Source organism: Trichosurus vulpecula, chromosome 4, assembly GCF_011100635.1.
Source record: "Trichosurus vulpecula isolate mTriVul1 chromosome 4, mTriVul1.pri, whole genome shotgun sequence".
Classification (NCBI taxonomy): domain Eukaryota; kingdom Metazoa; phylum Chordata; class Mammalia; order Diprotodontia; family Phalangeridae; genus Trichosurus; species Trichosurus vulpecula.
The window spans coordinates 266808625-266835694 of NC_050576.1; the positions used below are offsets into that span (position 1 = coordinate 266808625).

The following is a 27070-nucleotide window of genomic DNA, read 5'->3' on the forward strand; positions in this document are numbered from 1 at the left end:
TTATAGGTGCTTAAGTACTCCAAATGAGATTTGGGGATGATAATAGAGCTGATTTCATCAATACTCAGAATACTACAGAAACTTTTAAATGAGACCTAGAAACATTTAAAATGATTGACATAACTTTTCAACCCCCTAAAGCAGATGAAGGTGTAGGCCTTTTGTCCAGCCTATGATATGCAGTGAAAAGCAATTATGCTTTTTAAGGAGCTCTTTTGTTCAGTGAATTTATGTGCCTCTTTTACCATTTGACCAATCCTGCTTTTTAAAAAGTTTTCTTTGGTATTTTTTGTGCCTCGTTTACCAAGCTATTAATTTTCTTTTCATAATTTTCTTGTATCACTCTCATTTCTTTTCTCAATTATTCCTCTACCAATATTATCTCTCTTTAACTCTTCCAGGAATTCTTGTTGGGCTTGGGTCCAATTAGCTTTTTTCTTTGTTTTCACATTGTTTTCTTCTTCTGCATTTATGTTTTGGTCTTAATTGCCACTGTACTAGCTTTTATGGCCAACTTCTTTTTGTTGTTGGTGTTTTCCCATTTTTCCAGTCTACATTTTGACATTAAATTTTTTGTTAAAATTCAGCTCTGTTCACCTGGGGGTGGAGAGACACCATCCCAAGCTGCAGGGTGTTTTGTGCTGCTGTTTCTAGAGCTAGGCCTAGGATTCTGAAAGTTTTTGGTGGTGTGATCCCAGGAGACATTTGGTCACTGCTCTCTTGGTCTTCACTCCAGTCTTTACCCAGGAAGGGTCCTTAATCCTTTATAATTGCAAGTGCTAGCATCCCTCTTGGCCCTGGAACTGTGAACAGGACTTCTTCTCTTCTGCAGCCACAAGTTCTAATGTTCCTCTCTGCCTTGGAACTGTGACTAGTGTCCCTGATCCCTTTTGAATGACCAAGTGCTCCTGGAAACCCTGGAACTGGGACCCAGAACTGCTATAAGGAATACAGTTGCCAATCAGTGCTAGCTGAACCCAGTGCCAGCAAAGTTTCCCAGTTATCCAACTTCCTTGACATCTTTGAGCTGAGAGCTCTTAAACTTGCTGCTGCTGCCACCTCTGCTGCTATCTCAGCTCCCTCCAATGCCTACAGCTCAGGTTGTTTCTTCACTTTGGGCCAGGCCCTACCCCAGTATCACAAATATCACTTGCCAATCTCCCAAGTTGTCTTAGGGTGGCAAAATGTCTCATTCTGACTTTTCTTGGCTCTGCCACTCCAAATTTTGATTTGAGATGTTATTTTAAAGTTGTTTGTAGGGGAATATTGGTGGAGTTCAGCTGGGTTGCTGACTGTATTCCACCATCTTGGCTCTACTCCAGCTTGTTTTTTAAACCTAGCCATAACCTCCCCTTCTTGGTGACACCCAGTTTTCTCATACCCATTGGCTCTTATATCTATTCAAATTTACAGATTGTAAACTCCTCCCAAATGAACTTTTTACCAGATGACTATAAATTCAAAGCAAAAGGCATTTAATAAATGAGAATAGCAAGGTAATAAGAAGGGAGTGAATCAGTAGCAAGCATTCCAGTACCATTACTCCAGTTTACTGACTCCCATACCTCCAAGAGAAAGGATGAATCAAAACCAAACTTTGTTCCCTAACACATTAAAAGAAGGATGAAGTCTATTTAAACACATGGCATAGAGATGGAGAGATATATTGGCAAACCGTCTCAAATTGTTCATTCCCCTCTCAATCAGTACAGCAGTTAGCAAGGTTATTTCCAAAAATAAATGGAACCTCAAGTAGACTCCATCATCCTTCTTCCCAGGCCACACTAATTTGGCTCCCATGGGCCTCATCCATGCCCTCAACATGGTTTAGATGTAATTGCCATTTCCTGACTATTTCTTCTGGTCTGTGGACTATACTTACCCTTGTTGGCTACCACAACTCTCCACCTTCCAGCCCAATGACACTCTCATTGTCTCCTTAAATGGGGCACACTGGAAGCAAGCCTGCCCAATCAAAGTCTGCATTGGATTGAATTTTCAGGCTGTGGACTCAGGTACTGCTGGAAGCTGTAGACTCAACATAGGCATCAATTTTCATAGCCTAGCCCTCAGCTACCCTTAAGAAGTTACTCATGAGGAGGCACCTGCAAAAGGAGAAAGTCCTTCCAATAATAAGGATCTGTGAAGTATCTCATTTTCACATGCATGCCTGACTACCTTTTATTTTAATTTTGAGCTCATTCTCTCCAGGGATAGTGCGTGTGTGTGTGTGTGTGTGTGTGTGTGTGTGTGTGTGTGTGTATGTGTGTGTGTGTGTGTGTGTGTGTGTATACATACCCCTGCCTTGGAGAATATTCTCAGATATTTTTATACATTCTATTCTCACCTTAACCCTCTTAGTAAATACTCTTTGCAAAAAAAGTTACTTGAGGTTCCTGTGTGATAATATAAAGCAGACCTCTGTGTTTGTCATTGTTGTCGCTATAGTTTTTAGCAGCAGTATTAGACACCTAACCCTTTGAGATTATCCAATAGAATCCTGAGAAGAAGTAGCAACTGTCCTCTGAGAATCTAGCCCACCAATGCAAGTAGGAGTAGCAGAAGTAGTCCCAGAGGGGTGCCACACAAGGAACATTGGAAACTCAGTCAGGAAATGTCCCTGTCAGTTATATCTTGGCACATCTATCTCTAGATTAATGAACAGGGCAGCATCATGTCTCATTAAAGCTATACAGACCAACTACTTTGAGCTCCAGTTTATTATGAATGGGAAAAGACACTTTTGGCCTTAAGATGAAGTCTTTCCGAATGACCCAAATGTTTTTATGCAGTAGACAAACAGACTCTTTAAGTTGGACTGGAGAGGATATAATTTTGGTTTTGGTTTTTTTAATTTGAGCACACAAATAATAAAAATTACTGTTTTTTATGTAGTGCTTTAATGTTTGCAAAGCACTTTGATGCTCACAACAGCCCTTTTCATTTTAGAAATGAAGAAACTGAATTTCTGGGACAGATCAAGTGACTTGCCCAGAATTTCATAGCTAGTAAGCATCAGAGGTAGGATTCTAACCCAGGTCTTTCTGACTTCAGCACCAACATTATATCCCCTAGGGTATTAACATAATACCCTAATATTTGGCTTCTGGTGCCAAGAAGGCAGAGTAAGAAAGGAACCTTCTAAAGCCCTCCCATATTCCCCTCCAAACAACTAGAAAACTGCCTCAGAATTGACCTAGGAGTAGGAAAGCAGCTTATCAGCTCCATTCTCAAGACCCAAACCTCAGAATATGCTTCTCAGAGATGATGGAACAGCTTGTGAGATGTGAAGCCAGAGGCTTTGAATTCAAATCTTATTTTTTCTGCTTACTAACACTTACTACCTGCATGATCTTGGTCAAATAACTTCACCTCTGTGACTCAGCTTCTTCATCTGTACAAAGAAAGGGTTGGTTCAGATGGTCTCCAAGGTGTCTTAAGCTCTAAATCTGAAGAGTTGAAATAATATGAAGGCAGTAAATCAGACAGTGACTAAATTTGCTGTAAAAAAGAAATCTTTAAAACTCGGGTAGATTTCCTTCCCTTGCTACCTGACTGAGGTCCACAAAGGAGCATTTCTTTGTACAATCTCAAGGAAAGCAACCCCAAACAACACACACCTTGCATCGCAGGCAAGACTATTTGCTGCTGCTCTTATTAATTCAGCACAAAATGATGTGACCAGGTGCCCAGTGGCTTCATCAGTTTCTTTATGGGTTATTTGCTCCAGTAATTCATGGAAATTGTGTGTTAGCATGACCCCTACTAGAGAACGACCAACGGTACTAGTTTTCACAGCCCTGAGCACAGTCTAAGTGGGTGGTTGTATATTTTCTAAGCCACCTAGTTGACTGTGCCCAGATCCCAGCAAACATTCTTCCTCATGGGGCACAATGGTTATCTTTATCTCAGTCTTGTCCCGTTTCTTGCCAGAGTACATAGGAATGTGCAGGGTAATCACCTTCTCCATTGTGTGGGACATAGTCGATGAAATGGAGCTCAGTTCTCTGTACAGAAGGAATAGCTTGTGCGGCAGAGTGTTTTTTAAAAGCTATTTCTATTGACTTAAATGTCTTTCATCCTGATGTTTCAAAGGGAGTCAGTGAGAAGATGCAATGGGCCTGTACAATCCATTCCAGTGGGTAGAACCTGCTGCTTTTGCATAGCAAGTCAAAACAAATAGAGCTGGGAACAGCACCCAGGTGTTTTCATCCCAATTTAGTGGCTCATTAAATCTTTGGGGTAGATAAAAGCAGTAGATTTGGTGTCTGGGTGGAAATGAAACAGATAGATGCCTTTTCTGTACCTTTGACTAGAGCAGGGATTTTTAACTTAAGGTCTATGAACTTGGTTTTTCAAAATTATTTTGATTTGTTTGTTTGTTTTTAGTATGTTGATAACTATGTTTCAATATAGTTGGTCTCTTTGTAAACCTCTGTATTTTATTTTAGGCAATTAAAAACATTATTCTGAGAAAAAGGTTCATAAACCTCCATAGATTCCTCAAAACTGTGTGCTCACTCTCTCTGTCACTGTTTGTCTGTCTCTCTCTCTGTCTCTCTCTGTCTCTCTCTCTATCTCTCTCTGTCTCTCCCTCTCTCTGTCTCTCTCTGTCTCTCTCTCTCTCTCTCTGTCTCTCTCTGTCTCTTTCTCTCTCTCTCTCTCTTCCTCTCTCTCTCTCTGTCTCTCTCTCTCTCTCTCTCTCTCTCTCTCACACACACACACACACACACACACACACACTAAGACCCCGAAATTAGAAGGCAGTGTGGTATTCGACTTGGTATCAAGAGACATGGTTTGAATCCTACCTTTACCACATAAGCCATGTGACCCAGATTAAGTCCCTTAACATCTCTGAGCCTCAGTTTCCATCTGTGTAAAATGGGTGTGATAATAACTCTGCTACCTACCTCACAGGATTGTTATGAAGAAAATGCTTTGTTAACCTTCTACTGCTCTTCAAATGTGAATTAGTATGATGACTGTGTGTTTCAAAGCCAAAATGTCCTTCTGTTAAATGGATTTCACTTTCACTCCATGGAATTCTGGTGTAAAAGAAATCCCATTAATCAAGCCTTAGTCGAGTACATCACTCTGCCCGCTGAACTCAAATATTTAGAGACAGGACCTAGTCTAGAGGAAAGAAAGTGGAATGTGTGTTACTTTGAGTTCTAACTTCCTGAAATCTCCAAAAAAAATAGTTAATGGCTGTTTGGCTCTGAAAGGCTATAACTGTGGAGGGATGATGATATCAGCCCACTTGTTGTGATTAAAGACCAGCCCAGTTATATTATTGGCCCTGTTCCTGTCCCAGGTGAAATAAAGCAGATAGGTTCATGTGTCAGGGAAGGAATAGGGAGTGTATTCATGAAGTTTACTTCTGTTTACTCTTCCATTCCCAAGGATATAATTATTTAAGGCCTGATTACATAACCTCAGTCAATGAAAATGTGTTTATATTTCACCAGCTTGTTTGAATTTCACAAGACTTTAATTTCACATTGGGGTGAATGTTCTTCAACACGGTCACCATTTTGATCAAAACAAAAATTCCTCAGTTAAGCCAATAAACATGGAGCCTTAAAAATAAAAGAATCATGATGCATTAGCCATTAGAATTTTCTATCTCTGCTTCCTTTACATTGTGTTTTATCTATATAGGAGCTCTATGTGTCTCCATCATTCCCCCTCTTCCCCAGGCCAATGGAAGTTTCTTCAGGACAGACAGGAGCTATTTTAGCTTTATCTTTGTAATCTAAGTACATCCTACAGTCTTTTGCAATAGTAGAAATGATAGATCACTGTTTGTATTGAATTAGAGTAAATTTGGAGTAACAGGATCTTGTATCAAACTCTCTTGCTTTCTACCTATGCGAACTTCTGCAGATCATTGGACTCTCTTGGACCTCAGTTTTCTCATCTGGAAAACAAAGGCTGGAGGATCCCTGAGGTTCTGTAATCTGTGATCTGAATCCTTGGGCAAGGTGAACACTGACCGTACAGGAAAGGATGTGTGTGTATGTGTGTGTGTGTGTGTGTGTGTGTGTGTGTGTGTATGCATCTGTGTATGCATGCATGTGTATGTGTGTGTAAATGTGTGTGTATGTATGTGTATGTGTGTGTTTAATCTTATTAGATTTGTATGAGAACTTGCATTTCCCAAAGTATATTGGGTTAAATAAAGAAAGGAAGAGTTGGGGGAAGTCTTAAGGGACAACTGGTTCATTCCTTAATAATAATAGTAGTAGTAGTAGCAATAGTAATAATTGTAGTAGAAGTAGTAGTAGTAGTAATAGTAGTATTAGTTGTAGTAGTAGTAGTAGTTGTTGAAGTTGTAGTAGTAGTAGTAGTAGTAAGAATTGATATAGTGCTTTAAGGATTTCAAACTTTATGTGTGTGATCTCATTTGAACCTAACAACTTCTCTGTGCAGTGAGTGCTATTACTATCCCCACTTTACAGATGAGGAAACTGAGGCTGAGTCAGGTTAAGTGACTTGTTCTGGGTTGTGCAACTATCTCTCTAATAGGTATCTAAGACAGGAATCAAAAGCAAGTCATCCTGACACCAAGCCCTGTCTGCCTTGTCACTTCTCCTTTTATTTAAAAAAAGTGAGATACAGGGAATGTGACACAGTCTAACCTGCAAGAGCATTCAGCTGCTCTGACAGTTTTCCAAACTACTGCCCTCCCCCCACCCTCAGCCCCCACTCACACACAGGCCCTACCATTTGTAACTAATGGGACAAGACAGGAATCAGTCACTAGGTGGAGGGATGATCAATGCTGGGAATCCACTAAGCCATCCCAGCTCAGTCACTCGACAAGAATCCTGACTTAAGGTATGAGTACAAGCGGGGGGCAGGGTGGCAAAGTAGACCAAAGAAACTGACATCTCACTTGGTCTCGATGCTTATTTGTTGACGTTGGCTAGTGCCCAGACAGCACTGGCAATCTGAGACAGAAGACCAATGTGAACCGGACAAGTGCCTGTGGCTAATGAAAGGATGGATCAAGGAGTTGGATCCGGATGCAGCAAGGGCAGAGACAACTCACCCCATGCACTGAAGAAAGAGGCTACAGGCAAGGATTCAACCATTCAACAGCCATCGATTAAGTGTCTACTATGTTCACAGCATTGTTCTCAGGACGAGGGAGATCCAAAGTTCAAATGAGCTACGGTCCTTTCTGGTTCTAAATCTATGATCCTATCAATTAGCACTTCAGAGGCTAGTTTAAGGACCTGAGGAGATCCGCATATATTCTAGGCAAATGGAAAAGTACCATCATGGAGGGAAAGATGGAAGATGGAGATAGATGAGGTAATAGAGTGCAAGACTTGGGGTCAAGAAAATCTGAGTTCAAATCCTACCTTAGACATTCTCTAGCCAAGTCATTTAACTTCTCTGTGCCTCAGTTTACTCACCTGTAAAATCTACCTACCTAAGATGCTAAGATGCTACCTCATAGAGTTATTGTGTCAACTATAAAGTGCTTTGCAAATGAGAAAGCACTTTATAAATGCTAGCTATTAAATACTAGCTCTTCTTACCTATCTGACCCCTCCTCGGTCTCCTTTGCCAGATCTTCCTCCAGGTCAGGCTCTGTTCTTAGCTTTCTTCTCTTCTCTAAACTATCTAGTTTAGCAATTTCATCAACTCCCATGAGTTCAATGATCATTTCTATGAAAATAATTCTCAGAACTATTTATCCAGCCCTGATCTCTCTCATGACCTCATCTCCCATTACCAACTGCCTATTAAATATCTCGAATTGGATATCCTATAAATATCTCAAACTCAACATGTCCAAAGCAAAACTCATTATCTTTCCTCCAAAATCCTCTACTCTTCTCAATTTCCTTATTAATTTTAAAGGCTTTAACATCTTTCCCCATTGCCCAGGCTCACATCTCCAGTACCATCCTTGATTCCTCACTCGTACTGATCCTACATATACAATCTGTTGCCAAGTCTCATCATTTCTGCCTTCACAACCTCTTGCCTTCTCTCTACCCACACAGCTACAACTGTGGTGCAGGTCTTTGTCACCTGAACTATTGAAATAGCCTTCTCACTGGGCTCCTGGACTCAACTTGCTCCACATGCCAGACCTTTGTCCACTCATCCAACAAAGCACAGGTCTAACCATGTCGCCCCTTCCTTCCCCATTCAGCAGACTCCAGTGACTCCCTATTATTTCCAGTTTCAAATATGAAAATCCTCTGGTCTCTAAAGCCCTTTACAAATGGGCCCTCCCTACCTTTCTCTAGTTTGTATACTCTATGGCTCTCCACATAATCAACAATGAAGCAGTACTGGCCTTCTTGAAGATTCTGGCACACAACACCCCATCTCCCGACTCCAGTCTTCTTTTACTGACTGTCCGTCATACTTGGAATGTTTTCCCTCCTCGCCTCCACCACTGGGTTTCCCAGGCTTCCTATAAGACTTGGTTCAAATCCCACCAGCCAGAGGCCTTTCCAATCCAACCATACACCCCAAACCCCAGGGCCTTCCCTCCCAATCCCATTTACACTACATATTTTCTATGTCCATATTTGTCATTTGTTTATATGAAGACTAGTGCTCTGCAAAATGAATTGGTTTACTTCAAGAAAGGTGTGGAAGGAAAAGCTTGGGTGGCAATGGATTATTAATTATTATTATTATTATTGCTGTTATCATTAATAATATTAACCTTATTAGAATGTGAGCTCCTTAAGGACAGGGACTTTATTTTTGCCTTTCTTTGTATTTCCAACATTAAGCACAGTGCCTGGGACATGAAGTGCTTGGTAAAATGCTTGTTGGATAAAAGACTTTTACGAATGAGAGGTAATGGACCCTATTCTGCAGATAAAGGGGTTGGTTTAAATCAGTGATATCAAACTCAAACAGAAAGAGAGTCCACTACACTGTAGATAAGGATTCCTGCAGGCCCCATATTGACTTAGAAAATCACATATTAACATATCTATGTTCTGTTGTATTTTTATTTATTTTGTTAAATATTTCCCAGTTACATTTCAATTTGGTTTTGATTGTGGGCAGCATATTTGACACGTCTAGTTTTGATAACCTCTGAGGTCTCTTTCAGTTATCAGCCTGGGATCCTGAAGGCAAGATACTACCATTTACTATCGATGGACAAATGAATCAGATTATAATTAAATAACCACCTGTGACCTGACTGCTTAATTTAGCCTCACAGCTCATGTTAAAGCAGAGACCTGGATTTAAAGATTTATAGGAAAACGATACTTGGGAAGCTAGTACAAACAAAAGCTTTATTATTATGCAGCATAGCAAGGAGGGAGAAAAAAGCACATGTATACACACACACACACACACACACACACACACACAGACCCCACACCATGCCATATGACAATATAGACAGAAAGAGGTTTGGCCACACAGACGCAAAGAAACTCACCCAGCTTGAGGGGGCAGGAGACCTATACCATGACAAAGGCCTCAAGTAAGTACAGCCTCAGAGTAGGGATCAGAGAGAGAAGTTTAATATCCCCAAAATGGGCTGGGTTGAGAACAAGTAATCAATACCAAATGTGAGAATGGAATTCTTAATCAGATCCAGATGTGTTGGAAAGAGTCCCAGGGTTACTTATCAATACCAAGCTCTGGTAGGAGAATTTCCTTATCAAGATCAGAAATTGCATGAGGATCTGAGCTGTCTGTCTGAGGCAGCAGGAAAAGAATGAGTCACAAGCTGCTTCAATCAGCCTGGAGACTTATCCAATCAGAAGCTGTGATCATTAATTGCTTGACACAGAATTAGACTGGATCAGAACAGAAGAAAAGTACAACCTGTCTGTTATTGCTTGTACGTTTTATGAGCATTAGGACCACAGTCTAAGTGAATCCATATTGAAGTCCTAGTATAAGTACAATATCAAACAATACATTTGTAAAATCTCAATTATCACATGGACATTAGGACACTTGTTAAGAGAAATCTAGGGCTTTGGAGTCATCTTTCCTAAGTCTATCTACGTGCATTGAGCACAACATAGTGATGTCATTTTGGTTCTCTTCAAGTACAAAGGACAACAACCAACCTTACCTCCATCTTATAGGTATTCACCAATAAAAGTTATGTGAATCTCCTTTATCTTTTCTCTTCTACAAAACACTATAACATAGTCTTATTATCTGGTTAATCAAACAGCAAACATTTATTAAATGCCTACTATGTACCAGACACTGTGCTAGGTTCTAGGAATGGAGGGAGAGAGAGAGAGTGAGAGAGAGAGAGAGAGAGAGAGAGAGAGAGAGAGAGAGAGAGAGAGAGAGAGAGAAAGAGAGAGAGAGAGAGAGGGAAGGAAAAAAGAAAGAAAGAGAGAAAGAAAGGAAAAAGAAAGAAAAGAAATGGTCTTGAGGGAGAGGAAATGAAATTCTCTTGGGGGAGAAACCTTGGACATAAATAATTTTATGCAAACTGTGGGGGGTAGGGAGTGAAGAAGCAGCTGGGGGAGAGAAGCAAAAATGTTTTCATATGATGCTTGACTAGAATTTGGCAGAGAACGTGGTATTCTAAAAGCTGAGTTTTGAAGGAAACCAGAAAAATTGAAAGGTGGAGATGAGGGGGTAGAGTATTCTAGGGATGTAGGGCAACCAGTGCATAGGTGTGAAAATGAGAAATAAGTGCTTGGAGATGGTGGTGGTGGGTAATAAAAAATTATGGAAATGGCACCCTTGTGTCTCTGTGACTCACTCTGTGTGTATATGTGTTTGCTTTTTCCTAGTGACGGTACTGGCTATTTTCCATGAACTGCATGTTGATACTGATCTGTACACACTCCTTTTTGGTGAAAGTGTGCTGAATGATGCTGTGGCCATAGTTCTCACATAGTAAGTACAAACACCTGGATTGCTTTGAACAAAAATGAAAATAGTTAATCCACTGAGAAACAATCCCATATGTTTTTAATATATATTGTTGACATTTTTTGGTAGTGGTAGTCTAAAACTATGATTCTTATTTATGCTAGGTTGAGGGGTGGGAGGAAGAACTCCTAGGGTGGGAATATTTCAGTTTTAATGACACATCTGTAACTTATAGTTTTCAAGCATTTCCTGGGGGCACTGAGAGACTGAGTGACCATGGTAAGAAGATTAGTATGCATCAGAGGCAAAACTTGAACCCAGGCCTTCCTGACCATAAAGTTGGCCCTCTATCCACTGTGCTGTATTGCTTTTCTATTTCTTATTTGTCACAAAAATACAAAGAATTTCTAATTTTAAGGTGACATTTAAAGATAGAAAGCATCAGTAATAGACGTAGTTGGTTAAGAATTTAATTTCTACTATTGTATCAGATTTACTAGGTTTGTGTCCCACTCCAGCATTTTTTAAGCGAATAACATCTCAAAGGGTATATTTTCCTGACTTTGCCTCCTATTTTCTCTAGTCAGTAAAACCTTTCCTATATGTGGTAAATTTGGCAAATGTGATACTGTACTTAAAGATCAGGAGTTTCAATTTTTTTTTACTCTCTTCCTGAATAGAGGGTACTGTGGGTATATGTAAATCCATCTCATTATAAGTAACATTGACTGAGGATCTTCTCATGCCTAATATAGTTTTCCCATCATCCCCAGACTCACTTTTATTTTTCTTGAAAACTTTTAGATGCCAATTAGTCTGCTGTCCTTCCAGCCTCTCCCCCTTTAATCTAGACATTTAGCACTTACATTTAACTAATGGCAATTTGGTGACCTTTCCTCAAGTCAAAGGTCTTCTCTTTGGCTTTAAATGAGCACCAACATTTCAGCCAGCTGTCAAATATCCCAAGGGAAAGTAGCCATCTGATAATTAAATGTGGCCATACTACTATATTCGGGATGTTAATTACTTTCAATCTATTTGAGATGTGTTGTGATGTACCAAAGGGTATTTAAAAGTCAATACTCACTGGTGAAAGACAGTATGATCATAAAGTATAATCTTCTTTCTGCCCAATGGATTCTTGATATAGATGTGGCCCCAATAGGAACATTAAGTCTGTTTATTAAATCTCATGACACTTGATCATCAGCCATAAGAGTTCTTTATTCTTAGAACCAAAGGCAAGTATCAGTGAAAACAAACTAATAATATAAATAAAGTCTAAATCGCAGAAGCACAAGTGTTAAATATTTTCAACACAAAATTGAAGAAAACTTAATGAGAATATCAGAAACTGCCTGAGAATGACTTCTACTCAACTGGGGATGGGAGTAAAAATATGCTGAGTTTCCCATTTTCCCTCTCTGAACTGGCAAGTTATATATTTTTCTTTAAAGGTCAAGTGAAATAGTACCACTGAACTGCAAATGACCTTCAGAAAATGTAGGAAGGCACCAAATCAGTGAGTGATTGGCATTTCTCTTTTATCATGCACACCAATCACAATGCTTTGCCATCACGAAGATGGAAATCGAAGAAAAACTATGGGTGCCAACAAGCATAAAATCTGTTGTCATTTTTAAAGCTTCTTCATAACTTTCCCCTTAGTTAACCACAATGCATCCTTGCTCTCTCTTCTTCCTCCCCTCCTCTGCACATATTTTCAATCATAAAATCAGAACATAGGGGAAAAAAAATGTCTCATTTGCTGACATGGCAAATTTGCTGATGTATTTTAAAAGAGTGCTTTTCTTGAGTGTTGATAATCACCTACAGTTCAGAGGCTATGCATGTTGGAATAACCCCAGCCCAGATGAGAATTTATAATATAGACATTTCTTGACCTTCAGATCTTCATAGTTGCAAATGGACCTTTGCTGGCCTCTCTCTTTACCCATCCTGAAACAATTCCTCTCAACCTACTTCCTCTCATCCTAGACAACAATGCTGTCCTAGCCCAGTGGAGCTTTCAGACTCTCTCATCACTTCATTTCTTCTCTATTGAAGGTCACAGTATCATAGGATTGTAAATTTAATACTAGAAGGGTGCTTAGAAGCTACTGAATCCAACCCTTACATTTTCCTGATGAGAAATGGAGGCACAGAGAGGTTAAGTGATTTGCCCAAGGTCACAGAGCTACTAAGTACTTGAAGCAAGATTGAACTCAGCTATGTCTGACTCTGAGTCTGTCTGTGTACTACTGGACTACTCATGATGAAGCTCTAGACCTTTAATTTTTCATAACCCATAACTACCACAGATAATCAGACATATGTAAAGAAGTCCCCTTTAATTCCCTTGTAGTCTGAATTGCCCATTTACCAAAGTAAGATCTTTCCTACTCTTGGCTCTATTTTTGACCTTTAAAATAATCTTAATTATACTGTCTCAGCACAATAGATGTATTTAGGGTAAGGAAATCCATAAATAGGAGGCAGTGTGGGACAGGAGAAGGACGGCTAGATTTGGAGTCAGAAAACCAGGGTTCAAATCCTGGCTCTGATGCACAATTCCTATGTGACCTCAGCAAGTGACATCACCTCTCTAGACCCCATTAATAAAGTGAGGGACTGTACTAGATGACCTCTAAGATCCCTTCCAGATTTTAATATAGGATCCTAAGTTTTGAAATGTAATTAAATATTTAAAAACTTATACCATCAACCTCTGAAGCCCTTGAAAGTGCCCATAAATCTCATTTAGAATCTTTTTGGAAGTTTCTTTCACGTAACTAACTAGTCCTATTTTTCTTTTTCGTGACCTTCAAGAAAAAGAAAACATTTTTTTTTGCTGAATTCTATTTGTTTTGTTAATTACTAATATTACAATAGTCTTTTTTCTCCTATTTTTCATTGCAAACATACAATAGTCCAGTTCTATTATATATTAAATAGGTATTTGCAGGCTGGCCTGTAAGTTCATATATTATTTAAACATTATTTCTTAGGAAAAAATAATGTGTTCCAGGTTTCAAACATCTGACTTTAATGAACGTTAACACAACCCATTTGTAAACAGGAGGCTTCCTTTACTTTAAAATTCCCATGGAATCTTTCTTGTCTGGGGCTAAGTAAAGATAACTTGATAACATCTTTTGATCTTTTTGCTTAGCTTGCCGTGCTGAATAATTCTATTTAAGCATGCTTAGGCATGGACCATACATTACCTATACTTGCTCTTTTTGATTTCAGGGATTTAGAGAAGGCTATACCGAAAGCATGTATTTTTGTATATTGGGGAATAAAAATGTAAGCATTACAAATGCATAGTTGATTCACATGTGCAAAGGTTATTTATTTGGTCACATTGAAGGAGAAAACAGAGCAATAAGATCTGTGGAACCACATTTTTTTTTTAAATCTGGAGCAAATAAATGAATACAGAAGCCTAAGTTAGCATTGTATTTCATCTACACAGATTTTTATTGATTTTTATAAATCCATGAAGATAGAATTTGTCCCCATAACAATTGCCTTTACCAACACAATACTTTGTATGCAGTCAACATTAAATAAGCCTTTTTTTGAAAGTTGACTCCAAATGGCCTAGAGAAGGATGGCTTTGTATAGACCGCCCCCTATGAAAAAGAATCCACCCTCACAACACAATGAAATGTTTTGGAATGAATTCCCAAATTACATACCTGGGAGGAGAAAAAAGAAATAAAGCCCCAAACCTTCCTTTTAGTTAATTAGTAGATCGCAACAAAGTCCCGATGGAAAATTGTCTTCTATATTACTGTGAGACTCATTCCCTACTTTTTTATAATTATCCATCATTGCAACCTTGTTTTCTTGTTCAGCAAAAGTATGATGGATTCTTTGGCACTTTATCTAAAAATGTTGGTGCATACAACACTGAAACAAACTTAGGAGAAGGAAGAGTTTCACAGTACTGTATGTAAATGCCTCCAGATTTCTATAGGGACAAAAGAGGGTTTTCATTAAACAGCTGGCTCTTGAATAACAATAAACGTACAGTAGATGTACTTAGTTCCTGTTAGGCAAGGACTTAAAAGCATATTCAGTGTAAATCATTTTCTTTTGGGAAAAAGGCAAATAGATCTTTAGTTTTATCTCTTCAGATAAAAATATTGTACAGCTGCCTAGAAGTTGTTACTACAAAATATCCTTTAAAGTGTGGTATTGATGACTGTTTGATTCTCAGAGAAAATAGCTTCTTGAAAGCAGACATTTCTAAGGATCTATGCGCCTGAAGGAAAATTCAGTACAGGAGCCAAATAAGACAGACCTAAGGAATCATAAGGTTAAAAAGAATCTTGAGGGGTCATTTAGCCTCCATGTGGTGCACGGAAGTTGAGCAGAAAACAAAGTAGTGTAGTCATGAAAGAAATAATCATTTTTGGCCGTTTGACTTTATACTCTCCCCTAGATTTTAAGTTCCCTGAGGTCAGTAAGGTTACGTTATAGTTCTTTAAATCCCCTAATATCTTTAAATTATGTAAATAATAAATATGTGTTGGATAAGTAAATGAGCAGACAAATGAAGGAATAAATGTTACTGAAATTAGGGTCTTACTGATAGAAGCACTAGAGTTGGAATGAAAAAACCTGATTCTGAGTTCTGACTTTATTATTAGTGTGATCTTTGGCTAGGTCTTTAAAATTCCATGAACCTCTTTCTCCACATTTGCAAAATGAGAATGATAACATTTGTGCTACCCATCTCAAAGGGTTGTTGTGCAAGGCAAATTCAATAATATATGTTCATTATGCAGATGCAGGCTATTGCTACTATAATACCATTGTTATTCATTTCCTCTCTTTTGAGGAAGTTCAGATAGAAATGGTCCTGGGACAAGCTGATATATTGCTGTGATTATTTTATATTATTATTGTTTTACATTTAGTATTCTGTTGATTGTTGTAAAGGTAGATGAAATAATTGCTCTTTGTAGTTAAATAAAAGTATTAGGGCACAAACTTTATTTTCTATAGGCTCATTGAATACATCTTCAGGAAAGCTCCATTGCATATGGAACAACAGGGATGTGATGTACTTCATCCATTTCTTACATGATTTTAATCTGTGAATATTTGACGTGGCAAGAGATAATTAAAATGTTATTTTTACCCTCTTTTTGGATCCCACTTAAGTACAACAAACTGTTTCAGATCTGTGAGAAACGTGGTTTTGGGGATCATTGGACTTCCTAGGCAGGGCCAAAGTCCTGAGGATGAACCCTGTGATAATCCCTAGTGAAGGCTGTATAGACCACAGGACTCCCAGAGGAAGACCAAGTGGTAGCCATCCCTTAATCCGTGGGGATCACAGGGCCTCCTAGGGGTCAGACCCTAAGGAAGATCCAAGTGATGGCCGCTTAGGATGGTGGTAAGATCACAAGGCTCCCGAGACAGGGCCGGAAGTGCCAAGTGATGTCCCCTTAAGAAGGCCATGCAGACCACGGGGTTCCCCAAGGGAATCCAGAGTGGTATCCCTCTTAACACTGCAGCGGGGAATCACAGGACACCCCAAGACAAGATCCAGGAGTAAGCCTGGCGAGCTTCCGCTGCCTATTGCTTCCCTTCACTTGATCTTAGGAAAATCCATGTGATTTGCCCATTCACACCCAAAGAACTCAGGACCAGAGTGGGCAGAGGAAGGCATTTTATTACGCTCCCCAAGAGAGCGGGTGTAGTGCTCACGGGAACACTCACACTGATACAGCTACAGGAGCAGGGGTAACCATTCCCTCCACTCCTGCTAGAGTCATGGTTAGTTTACAATTTTTGGTTTTTTTTTACATAGTTTTCCTAGGTTATACAGTTTATATAAATAGGATAATAAGGATACAGAAGCAAAAGTGAAGTTAATTAGATTTTCCTTGTCTTAGTTTAGGATTAAACTATATTCTTTTACTTCCCCTACTTTCCCTCTTTAACATATGCAAATGATGCAAATCAGTAGGCCTGGATTCTTGACCAAGACCAGACCCTAGATAAGCTTGAACAGGTTCAAGTGAGTTTGGCCTCTCTAATTTCCTAGATTGCCTTCTCAAAAAGTATGCACATGCCTACAAGCCTCTCTGACCTCTCGCCTGACCAACCTTGAGGCCTGGTCTCTGCTAAAGCTGGGGTGGGGGAGGGCGGGGAAGCACACCTTTGGTTCTGTGGAAACAAAACTCCTCCTCCCATTTCTTACAGATCTACTGTAGTTTATGTATTGAATTCTCTAGGATATTTGAGATCTATATTACTAGTATAGGGATTTCTCATTTCTCATTCCATGAACATCAGAGAATTGCTGATTTATAATTTAGCCACCTGTTGCTAGGTATGTGGCAGGTGGGCAAATTTTTCACGGATCACAGTGATGTCAAGCAAGCTGTCTTCCATTTTTCTTGCATAATCTTCATTGATCAATAAGTCTTGGCTCCTTCAAGACAAACTTTTTGTAATTCATTGGTAATGGCCTGGTCTGGAATCATCAGCATAAACCCTTCTATTTTGTTAAATAAATTTACGTGGCTTGGGAATTTTTTCACTATTTTTTTATATAGTGTTAACTGAGTTCATGTAGAGGTTATCCATGGAAGGCTTTTTGATTCTCCTCTTGGTTCTTAGCCATTCCATATGCTTCTTCTGAAGATAAGCACTTTTGGTTATTTTGGATATAACCATTGATGTAGCTGTTTACATCCTTTACTGCTGTTTCATGATGTAATATCTTCCTGTTATAAAAGTATTTCTTTAAGTTTTCCGTCTCTCTCATAAAGTACTCTAAGAATGGATATTAATTCTCTGCTTTCTTTTTGGCAAGGAAATATTGATCTTACTCTAGCTGTTTTAAGGTAGTTCCTTAAGGCTATTCCTGTGTTTTGCTAATATTCTTTTTCTTTACAAATACTTTCTAAATCTATTTTGGTCTATTTTAGAGTTTTTGATAGTGTTCATCAAGTTTGGTTAAATGGATGTCCATTATTTTTAGTGTGTTCCCATTCAACTTTGATTTCAGGATGCCAATAGGCCTCTTAACATATTCAACCACAGCTTTCTCCTTGATAATTTTATGCTTTACATCTTTTTTATTATTAATGATAACAACAAAAATTACACTCTAACATTGAATCTTTCATTGAATCAGTCAGTTAATATTTTTTAAGCAACACTGTGTGTCAGGCACTATGCTATGCATTGGGGATACAAAAAGAAGAAAAAGATAGTCCCTGCCCTCAGGGATCTCACAATCTAATAGAGGAACTCATAATTGACAAAAGGTGAGCTTATATCCAAATACTTTTATTAAGTTACAAAAGGCAGTTATTTCATCTGTGTAATGGTTCACAAAAACAAAGTTAAACATAAAATAAAACTATAAAATTATCACTAGGCTAGTGACTGGTCCCAGATACATTTCTATTTGAACTCTCTCAAAAAAGGAGAGAAAAATGAGATAATAATGATAGAAACAAAGGTGTACATAATCACAAATCTGAATTAATCAGCTAATTGATTAACCAGATCAGTTAATTGTCAGAAATTACCAAAGAGTTATTAAATGACTCAGACTTAATGATTAGTTCAGGCTATATAAGTGGTTGAAGCTATAAAATATAACACTGCTGGTTGCAAAAATTTATTATCTATCAAATATTAAAGAAGATATAATTGAGTAGTTAGAATTATAAATCAGATGCTTGATGTTCTACATAAACAAAGAGATGACAAATATACATACTACAAATGTAGTACTTTAAATATTCTTTAAATTGCAACAACAAAAACAAGAACCAAAGCATTAACACAGACAAATTCTGGCTCACAACCAATTCCAAAAAACATCAATCCATAAAAAATTAAGAATAATATTTTTAATAAATGTTGCCATACTAAAAACTCATAATGTCTCAGCTTCATGGAACAAAAAATCTTTACAAATATAAAGACTAGTAGGAGAAATCAAAATCATGAGCAAACAGAATAAGGTACATATCTTCTCTATTTTACTGTATGAGAGATGTCCTGAAGGTGCTTTCAATGAGCTTATAGAAGATAAACATATTCCAATATATTCATTCAATTACAAAAAAGCATATGTTTTATCAACTGGTGCAATTGTCCATGGAATATAAAATATGAAATAATAATGGCAGAATAACACCTTGTTATAGGACAATTTCTATCTGGAAACTATTGAAAAAGATTAGAAAAAATGATAATGATGATAAGGATGATGAAGATAATAACTATAACCTCTTTAAAGCTAAATTCTTTGTCAGTGTCTTTGTCAGTGTCATGGTGGAAGGGTGGAAAAGTAGGGTGATGGCAGCCAGGATGATGTGAAGTAGAGATTCTATGTTCCCTGAAACTACTGGGGTTGATGTGAAGATCTGCTAGGAATCTTTAAATTAATTGTTAGTGTTAAAAAAAATTAAATGAGTGTTAGAAATGCAACTGATTTGGTTAGTGACCTGACTAGGTTATTGAAGTTGTTGCTAATAATCTATAAAATAGACAGAGTAGCATAAGGTCAGAGAATGGCCCTACTTGACCCTACTTTTGATGATTACTTTAATATGGAGGGGTGTGTGTATGTGTGTGAATGTGTGCATGTGCATGTATGTGTGTGTGTTCTATAATTTTTCAGTAATGTCTGACTCTCCATGACTCTATTTGGGGTTTTCTTAGCAGAAGTACTAGAGTTGTTTGCCAGCTCCTTCACCAGTTCATTTTACAGATGAGCAAACTGAGGCCAACAGGGTTAAATGACTTGCCTAAAGTCACAGAGCTAGTAAGTGTCTGAGGCCAGATTTGAACTGAGGAAAATGAGTCTTTTTGACTCCAGGACTGACACTCTATCCACCGTACCACCTAGCTGCCAAAAGAATGGCACTCCTCAGTGTTTTGGTAACACCAGAGGGTGAGATACATCAGAATCAATTAGAAATACCAATACCTTAATGTGGAGGAAATGTTTCAATACAGATGGCACTGACTGCTTAGGCAAACCATGAGAGCCCACAAAATGGATGGAAGACATGAATTCTTTCATGATGTTCCAGTATTGTGTCATTAAAGAATTAGAAACATGCCACACCCATTATAAGCCAAGACTTAATAGTACTTTTTGTCAATGATGCACTCAGCTCCAAATCACAAAACAATGTGATGCAAACCAAATCAAAGCAATTATATATGATAAAAAGGAAAAAAAAAACTTTATTACTAAGCTATATGACAGAAAATAAGAGATGAAGTCAAGGATCTACTAAAATCTGAATAGATTAAAAATTAATATTTTTATGTAACCATTATAAATGAACATTTCCCTACAATATTTGACAGATGTATAAAGTATGTTGTTGGCCTGGTAAGAATCATTCGCCAGAAAGGTGGAACACACAAAGTATACTCCAAAAGTCAGGCATAAAACACCTATTGGCCAAAATGAATTTGAGGGAGCTATTGATCTGTGGGAAGGCACCAAAAGATTATGTTAATACAGAGCTGGTACACAACATAGTAAACCTGAATGTCATGTTGCACCATTAAGGGCAATAAAAAAGAAATATATGGAAAGAAATCCAGAAAACTAAAGTATATGAATAATTCTAGATTCCCTTAATCAGAGATTGAAAGCAAGAATCAAAAGATTAAGGTGATTCATGGAGTCAAAGCAGCTCAAAAAACGATATAAGCACTTCAACGTCAAAGACTTTACTATAAGTGAAGCAATTAGAGGTGAAGGGAAAAAAAAACTTAGAGTATGATGTGAAAATTTGAAAATTCTTGGTCATCAGTATAGTAACATAAGTCCAACACAGTGGAAATGTAAAGTGTATTAAATGAGAAATAAAAAGCTTGCATGCTATTCCTATGATCAGTGACAGAATGGTTATGTCAAGGGAGGTCTTTTACACTCTAATTGGAGGTCTCTTAGACTCTAACTACTCTGCAAAACTAGCAACTGACAGGCCTGGATAAGATCCATAATTATTGGTTCAGATACTTACCAGTGGTGTGTAGATTACTGCAAAGGACTTTACCAACTTTCTCTTGGACATAAGCCTACTTCTCCCCTCCAATCTCCCCATCTCTTAACAAAAGTCATCGCATATTTATTACTAAAAGATAAGAACAGCAGTAGCTCCTCCAAATGTAGATGAATTACATGCTTATGTACTTTATGAAAATAATTAATAACTTGAATCATTAAAAAATTTGCCAGTTATAACAAAACAATATATTGGCTGAAGAGAAAAAGGATAGGCCAAAAATTCCAGGGCATAAAGATCAACTTATTATCAATTTGGTAATTATTGAACAAGCTGCCAGAATACACCATAACATTTATAATGCCTTGACTAATTTTGCAAAGGCTTTAAATCTGTTACACATTCCTGGCTTACTCATATGCTATACATGCACAAAATTAAACTCAAATGTAGTGAGAATGGTAGAGTACTTGATGTCCTCATGGAAAACTGTTCTCTCTTTAAAACATCACCAACAGGATGTCAAGAATAATTGATATACAGGTGACATTTTTCCGTTAGAACATGCAGGCTGATTTTGATTCTGCCTATTGTTAAATCTGGCATCTCTTCTAAATACAAAAGAGAATGGCTTGACAACTAAAGAATATGAGATGAAAATTATTTATTAATTATTTGATGTATATGCATGATATCAAGCAAGAGGGCTCTAAAATATATATTAAACCATTCCTTTATCTCATGAATTCTTTCTTCACTGATACAAAAATGTTGCTTAGACGCAGGATGCACAAAATTCTTACATACATCAAGGAAAGAGACAGACTGAAGGCTTTGAGCATGTATCGAGAAGTCATGTTGAATCAGTCAGCCAGTCAACAAGTATTTATTAACCCTTTTTAGTGTTTCATGGCTTTTAATTATTTCCTGTTTATCCTGTATAAAGCTTCTTTTGTATATATTTGTTTGCATGTTGTCTCTCCCATTAAATTGTAAGCTCCTTGAGAGCAGGACTTGTGTTTTGCCTCTTTTTTCATCCCCAGCACTTAGCACAGTGCCTAGAACATAGTAGGTGCTTAATAAATGATTTATTTTTTCCCTAGGTAAACTTATTTATTTATTCATTCATTCATTCTTTTATTTATTTTTGAGAGGGGGAAGGAGGGACAATTGGGGTTAAGTGATTTCCCAAGGTCACACAGTTAGTAAGTGTGTCAAGCATCTGAGGCCGGATTTGAACTCAGGTCCTCCTGACCCCAGGGCCGGTGCTCTACTCACTGTGCCACCTAGCTGCCCCACTTAATAAATGATTATTAATTTATCAATTAAGCATTTATGTGCCAAGCTATATTAGGAAGGCAGAATTTATGATTTCAAAGAGAATCTCATATGTGCCTAAAAGGTCCAGAACCGCAGGATATAAGGAATTCTCTACGCAGGAGGCAGGAGAACTAAAGCATGTATTTATACTCCACAGTAACAAGCCCACAAACCAGCGCCCCCATTTTGATATTTTTATCAAAAGCTTCCAGGCCCAATAAGTCTGCCTCACAAGGGTAACCAGGAGGCCACAGAGAAGTGAGATAGTATAAGGCAAAAATCGTATACATGCTTCCCCTCTACGGTAAGAAGATTACCCACTGGCCTCCAGCCCTTGCTCAGCACTCCAGTCAGCTCTGCTACTGGCAGCTCAGCTTCGGCTGTAGGCGTCTCTGGCTCCAACCAGAAAAGGAAGAGAGGATCTTCAAGCTGTCCTCTCCCCTCTTATAGAGTTTTTAACATCATCAAGCGCCACCTGAATGACCAGGGCCGATTGGTTCTTGACTTGGCCCCTCCCCCTAGGGTAGACCAGGTTAACACACCTCCCCTCAGCCAGCCCCATGACTCATCACACAGGAAGTTCGCTGATTCCTGGCATGGTCGCTGGGCTTCCTGCCCCGGAAGAGCAAGCACCAGTGTCCAGGGAAGCTCAATGAGGTAAGCTGAGTCATTCAAAGAAAACAAATCCATTCTGGTTACACTAGCCCTATGTTAGGTGCTAGGGATACAAGTATAAAGAATAAAACAATCCCTAGTTGCAATGAGAAATAATGAGCAATGGGGCAGATGACAAGTACATATAGCTTCATCCATACCAATATCATAAATATAAAGTTTTAATATACATATATAGTGTATATATGTATATGTGTATGTGTGCATATATCTATCTATATATACACACAAGGTAGTTAAATTAAAGTAAGCTTGTGAATTTTTTAGGGAAACAGCAGTTTACGATGGCAAATCATTGCCACCAGAAATTACATAAGGTTAATCTAACTGGATTTAATGATCAATGTAGATTGTGAATTGAAATGATAGAAACTCTGCAAAAAAATTGCAGTAAGCTGAAAAAAATCTAATGCCAACTGAGTACCTAACAGAACACAACCTGGCATCTACAATTATATATCAAAAGCTCCCTATCTATCATGAACTGAGAGAAGTTGACCAAAGCCCATACCTCAAGTGCTGATATCAAAATATCTTTGAGATTGCAATAAATACATAGAAACAGATTAGCAACATTATCAAAGACCAAATGTTTACCTGTAATCACTCAGACATTTATCTTGATTCATAAAAATGTTAACAACAGCATTTTAAGATGCTGTCATATCATATATTCATAATTTCCAAGATCACCACATGGAGTGAGAAGGTTTCAAAATGCACTTAGCAAAGGACCCCCAAATCATGTAGGAATGAGGTACATAACAACCCTGTTGTCCTGTTTGTTCCTGCAGTGTATTGATTGTGTTTGCATTGAATATGTAACTACAAAAAGCAATTATTTAATCCATCTGTATAATACTCCATATAACATTAAATGTCATAAAAATAGTGGCAGGATAGTGATTTTTTTCAAGGATTATTCCTTTCTGAAACTCATTGAAAACAATGAAATTGAGTTATATTTGTATAATTATAATTATTTTGTTAACTTTTGTTATTTTGTTAAAACCAAAGAGCACATTTTTATTGTTAATCATATGTCATACATGTATATTATGCATATTTACATATGCATGTGTGACACACACTTATACATGTATATGTACATATATATGTACATGCACAGACCTACATATCTTCTTAGGATCATTATTAATTGTCCCCTGAGGAAATCATTAGTCCATCTCTTGTTTCTAATCAATTGTGAGTGCAAAATGTCACAAGAAGGTCTCTTCTTGAAAATGATTGATTCTATAAAATATAGTACTTCTCATAACTTTTTTTAACTTTATAAAATTATTATAATTTAACAAGTTATCTTCTTGAACCTGACCCATCTTTAGTAATTGTTTCACTTTCGACAGCCAACCAAGAAGCGACTCAGTTAATCTGAGTGGTCGTCTAGTTGCCAGTGTCATATATGGTTTGGGAGTGTTTTGTTGTTGGTGGTTTTCCTTCAGATGGATTAATCTATGAGGTTATTATTCTGGAAGTCAATTCCTTACCCATTAACTTGGCTTTATTCACCCCTACTACCCCAATGTTGTTTCTTTTTCTAACACAGTTTTAAACATTTCCATATTTTGAACTCCCTGTAATCTGGAAGGCTGGTTGAGTTATCATGGTATGCAAAAATGGAGGCCGTGAAATGACAAAAGAGAAGATAGGCTATTTAGAAAATGGTCAATGAAAAGGTAGCTGATTCATGTAACTCCTCTGGACCAATCTCCTTTGTGCTGCATGCTATTCATTTGCAAGATAATTGGCTTAGGTTATAATCCATACTCACGCTCAACCAAAGTGTAGGTGGAACACCTGACCTTGATCTAAAAGCAAAACTCCTAATACTCATGAGATGTATACTGATAACAATATACCTTGGCTAGTGGATAGAAAATCAGCTTTGGAGTCAGGAAGACCTTGGTTTGAGCTCTGCTTCTGACAGCTAGACCAAAGGAAAGTCACTGAGCCTTAGGAAAGTCACAGCATCCTAGATTGCTCCCTTATCCTTTATGTTACAGGTGAGTTTTGCCAATTTGATTTAGTAGAGAGAGTTTCCATATGGATTCCCCTTAACCAGTCAAATCACAGGTCTAGGTACAAAAAGCAAAAAGAGAACCATATCATAACAATGCTCTTCTCTGAGGGTCTATTCCTTCTGTAATGCCATGAAAACTTGACCCTTTTCCAAATGATGATGAGTGCAAAACTGTCACATACCCTCCAGGGATGCCTTCAATTTCAAGTTATCCCCATGTCTCCCAACCTCTCCACACTCCTTCCCTGAGAACAAAGGGCTAAGCTGATGTACAGTCATAATTCTGGTTTAAATTAAAAGCTGCCTCTTGGCTTGCAGCAATGAAATCTCTTCATTTTCCTTGGGTCACCTAATGAATTTGCATGGCATGCTTGCAGAGAGTTATATGTGAGTTCCATTATGGAGTGGTGTGTAGGGCTGAAGAAATCTGATTAAAAGCTCTGGGAAAGACCAGCTGTTCAACTACGGTAGGTGAAGTCAAAGCCCATTTTTCAGGGCCTGACTGCAAGGCCCGACACCATGGCTAGCCACCAGGTGATAAATGAACTGTCCTTGAATACCCAGCTCCTGTTAATAGCTTTAAAATTCCTGTTGTTTATGGGCAAGAAGTTGGGGGCCTTTATCCATTTTGTTGTTCCAGAGGCCATTAGGTACATACATCATGAGATGCATGAATCATTTCCTCATTGCTGGTGTGGTTGCCAATCTCAAGGGGGAAAGGATGAAAAGCATAAACATGATTGTGTCATCCTCACTGAGGGAAGGTAGAAAAGCCTCTGATTTCAGTTGAGTTATGGACCAGTGTGTATTGACTAGAAGAAGACTTATATGAAACTCTAGTTCTAGCCTAATCACCAACATACTCCTGTGTGATGTGGACTTTATGGGCAGGTATATCGAATTCTCTAGGAGGTGGCAGTTTAAGCTTGAGCATCTAAAATTCTGAAGCCAGGGCCATTTGCTTTCTTCACAAAGTGGCAGAGCCATACAATGGCCAGTAATCTGCATTTACCTCCAAACTTTGGTACCCATTTGGGGAAATTTTTCTTGCCTTTCTAAATGTTTATACATAAAAGAGTAACTTTGGGGCCTTTGTTGTTTCAAGTTGTGGATTTCCAGGCTTCTTGCCTTCTCTTTTTGGTCATTTCTCTGATCTTGAGGGACAAGATAAATTGAGGGACAAGGTAAAAATGAAAAAGAAGAGTGATACATATCCTTATATAGGCCTTTGTAAAATCATTTTGCTCTTTCTTAACAAATGACAAAATGTTTGGTAATCAGCAAGCATTTATTAAGCACCTACTATGTGCCAGGTACTGCACTAAGCAATGAGGATACGGAGAAAGGCAAAAGATAGTCCTAGGAGCTTATTATCTAAAGAGGTAGAAAACATGAAAACAAATACATACAAAGAAACTATGCAGGAAAATAATCAACAAAGGGGAGTCACTAGCATTAAGAAAGATTAAGAAACATTTCTTGAAGGTGTAATTTTAGCTGAGATTTCAAGGAAGCCAGGAAAGTCAGGATATAGAGATGAGGAGAGAGAGAATTCCAAGCATGGGGAACAACACTGAAATGCCCAGAGTTGGGATTAGGAGTTTCTTGTACAAGGAACAAGAAAGAGACCGGCATCAGAGGATTACAGAATATGTGTGAGGGTGGAGAGGAAATAAGATATAAGAAGACTGGGAAGATAAGAGAGCACCAAGTTAGGAAGGGCTTTGAATACTAAATAGAAGAGTTTATATTTGATTCTGGAATTAATAGGAAACCACTGGAGTTTATTAAGAGGATGACATAGACCTGTGCTTTAGAAAGATTAATTTAACATCTGAGTGGGAGATGAATTGGAGTGGGGAGGAAGTTGAGTCAGGGAGACCAACCAGCACACTTTTGAAATAGTCCAGACATGAGGTGATAAGGTCCTTCATCAGAGTGGTGACAGCATCAGAGGAGAGAAGGGAATGTTTATGAGAGAGGTTATGAAGGTAAAATTGACAGGACTCAGTAAAAGATTGAATCGAAGAGAAAAGGGTAAGAGAGAAAGAGTAAAGAATAGATAATGACACCTAGGTATCCAGTCTGGGTGACTGATGAATAGTGTTGCCCTTGAAAATAATAGATAAGTTCAGATGACGGGAGAGTTGGTTGGAAAGGAGGAGGG

At 38.1% G+C, this 27070-nt stretch overlaps 1 protein-coding gene across 2 annotated transcripts in view; it reads left to right on the forward strand.

The window, feature by feature from the left end:
- Positions 1-27070, forward strand: part of SLC9A9 (solute carrier family 9 member A9) — a 755878-nt gene that overhangs the window by 240339 nt on the left and 488469 nt on the right. For both annotated transcript variants that reach the window (XM_036758117.1, XM_036758118.1), the window contains exon 6: positions 10770-10875. In XM_036758117.1, coding sequence (XP_036614012.1) covers positions 10770-10875 — 106 coding nt within the window. The remainder of the gene's footprint in view (positions 1-10769; positions 10876-27070) is intronic.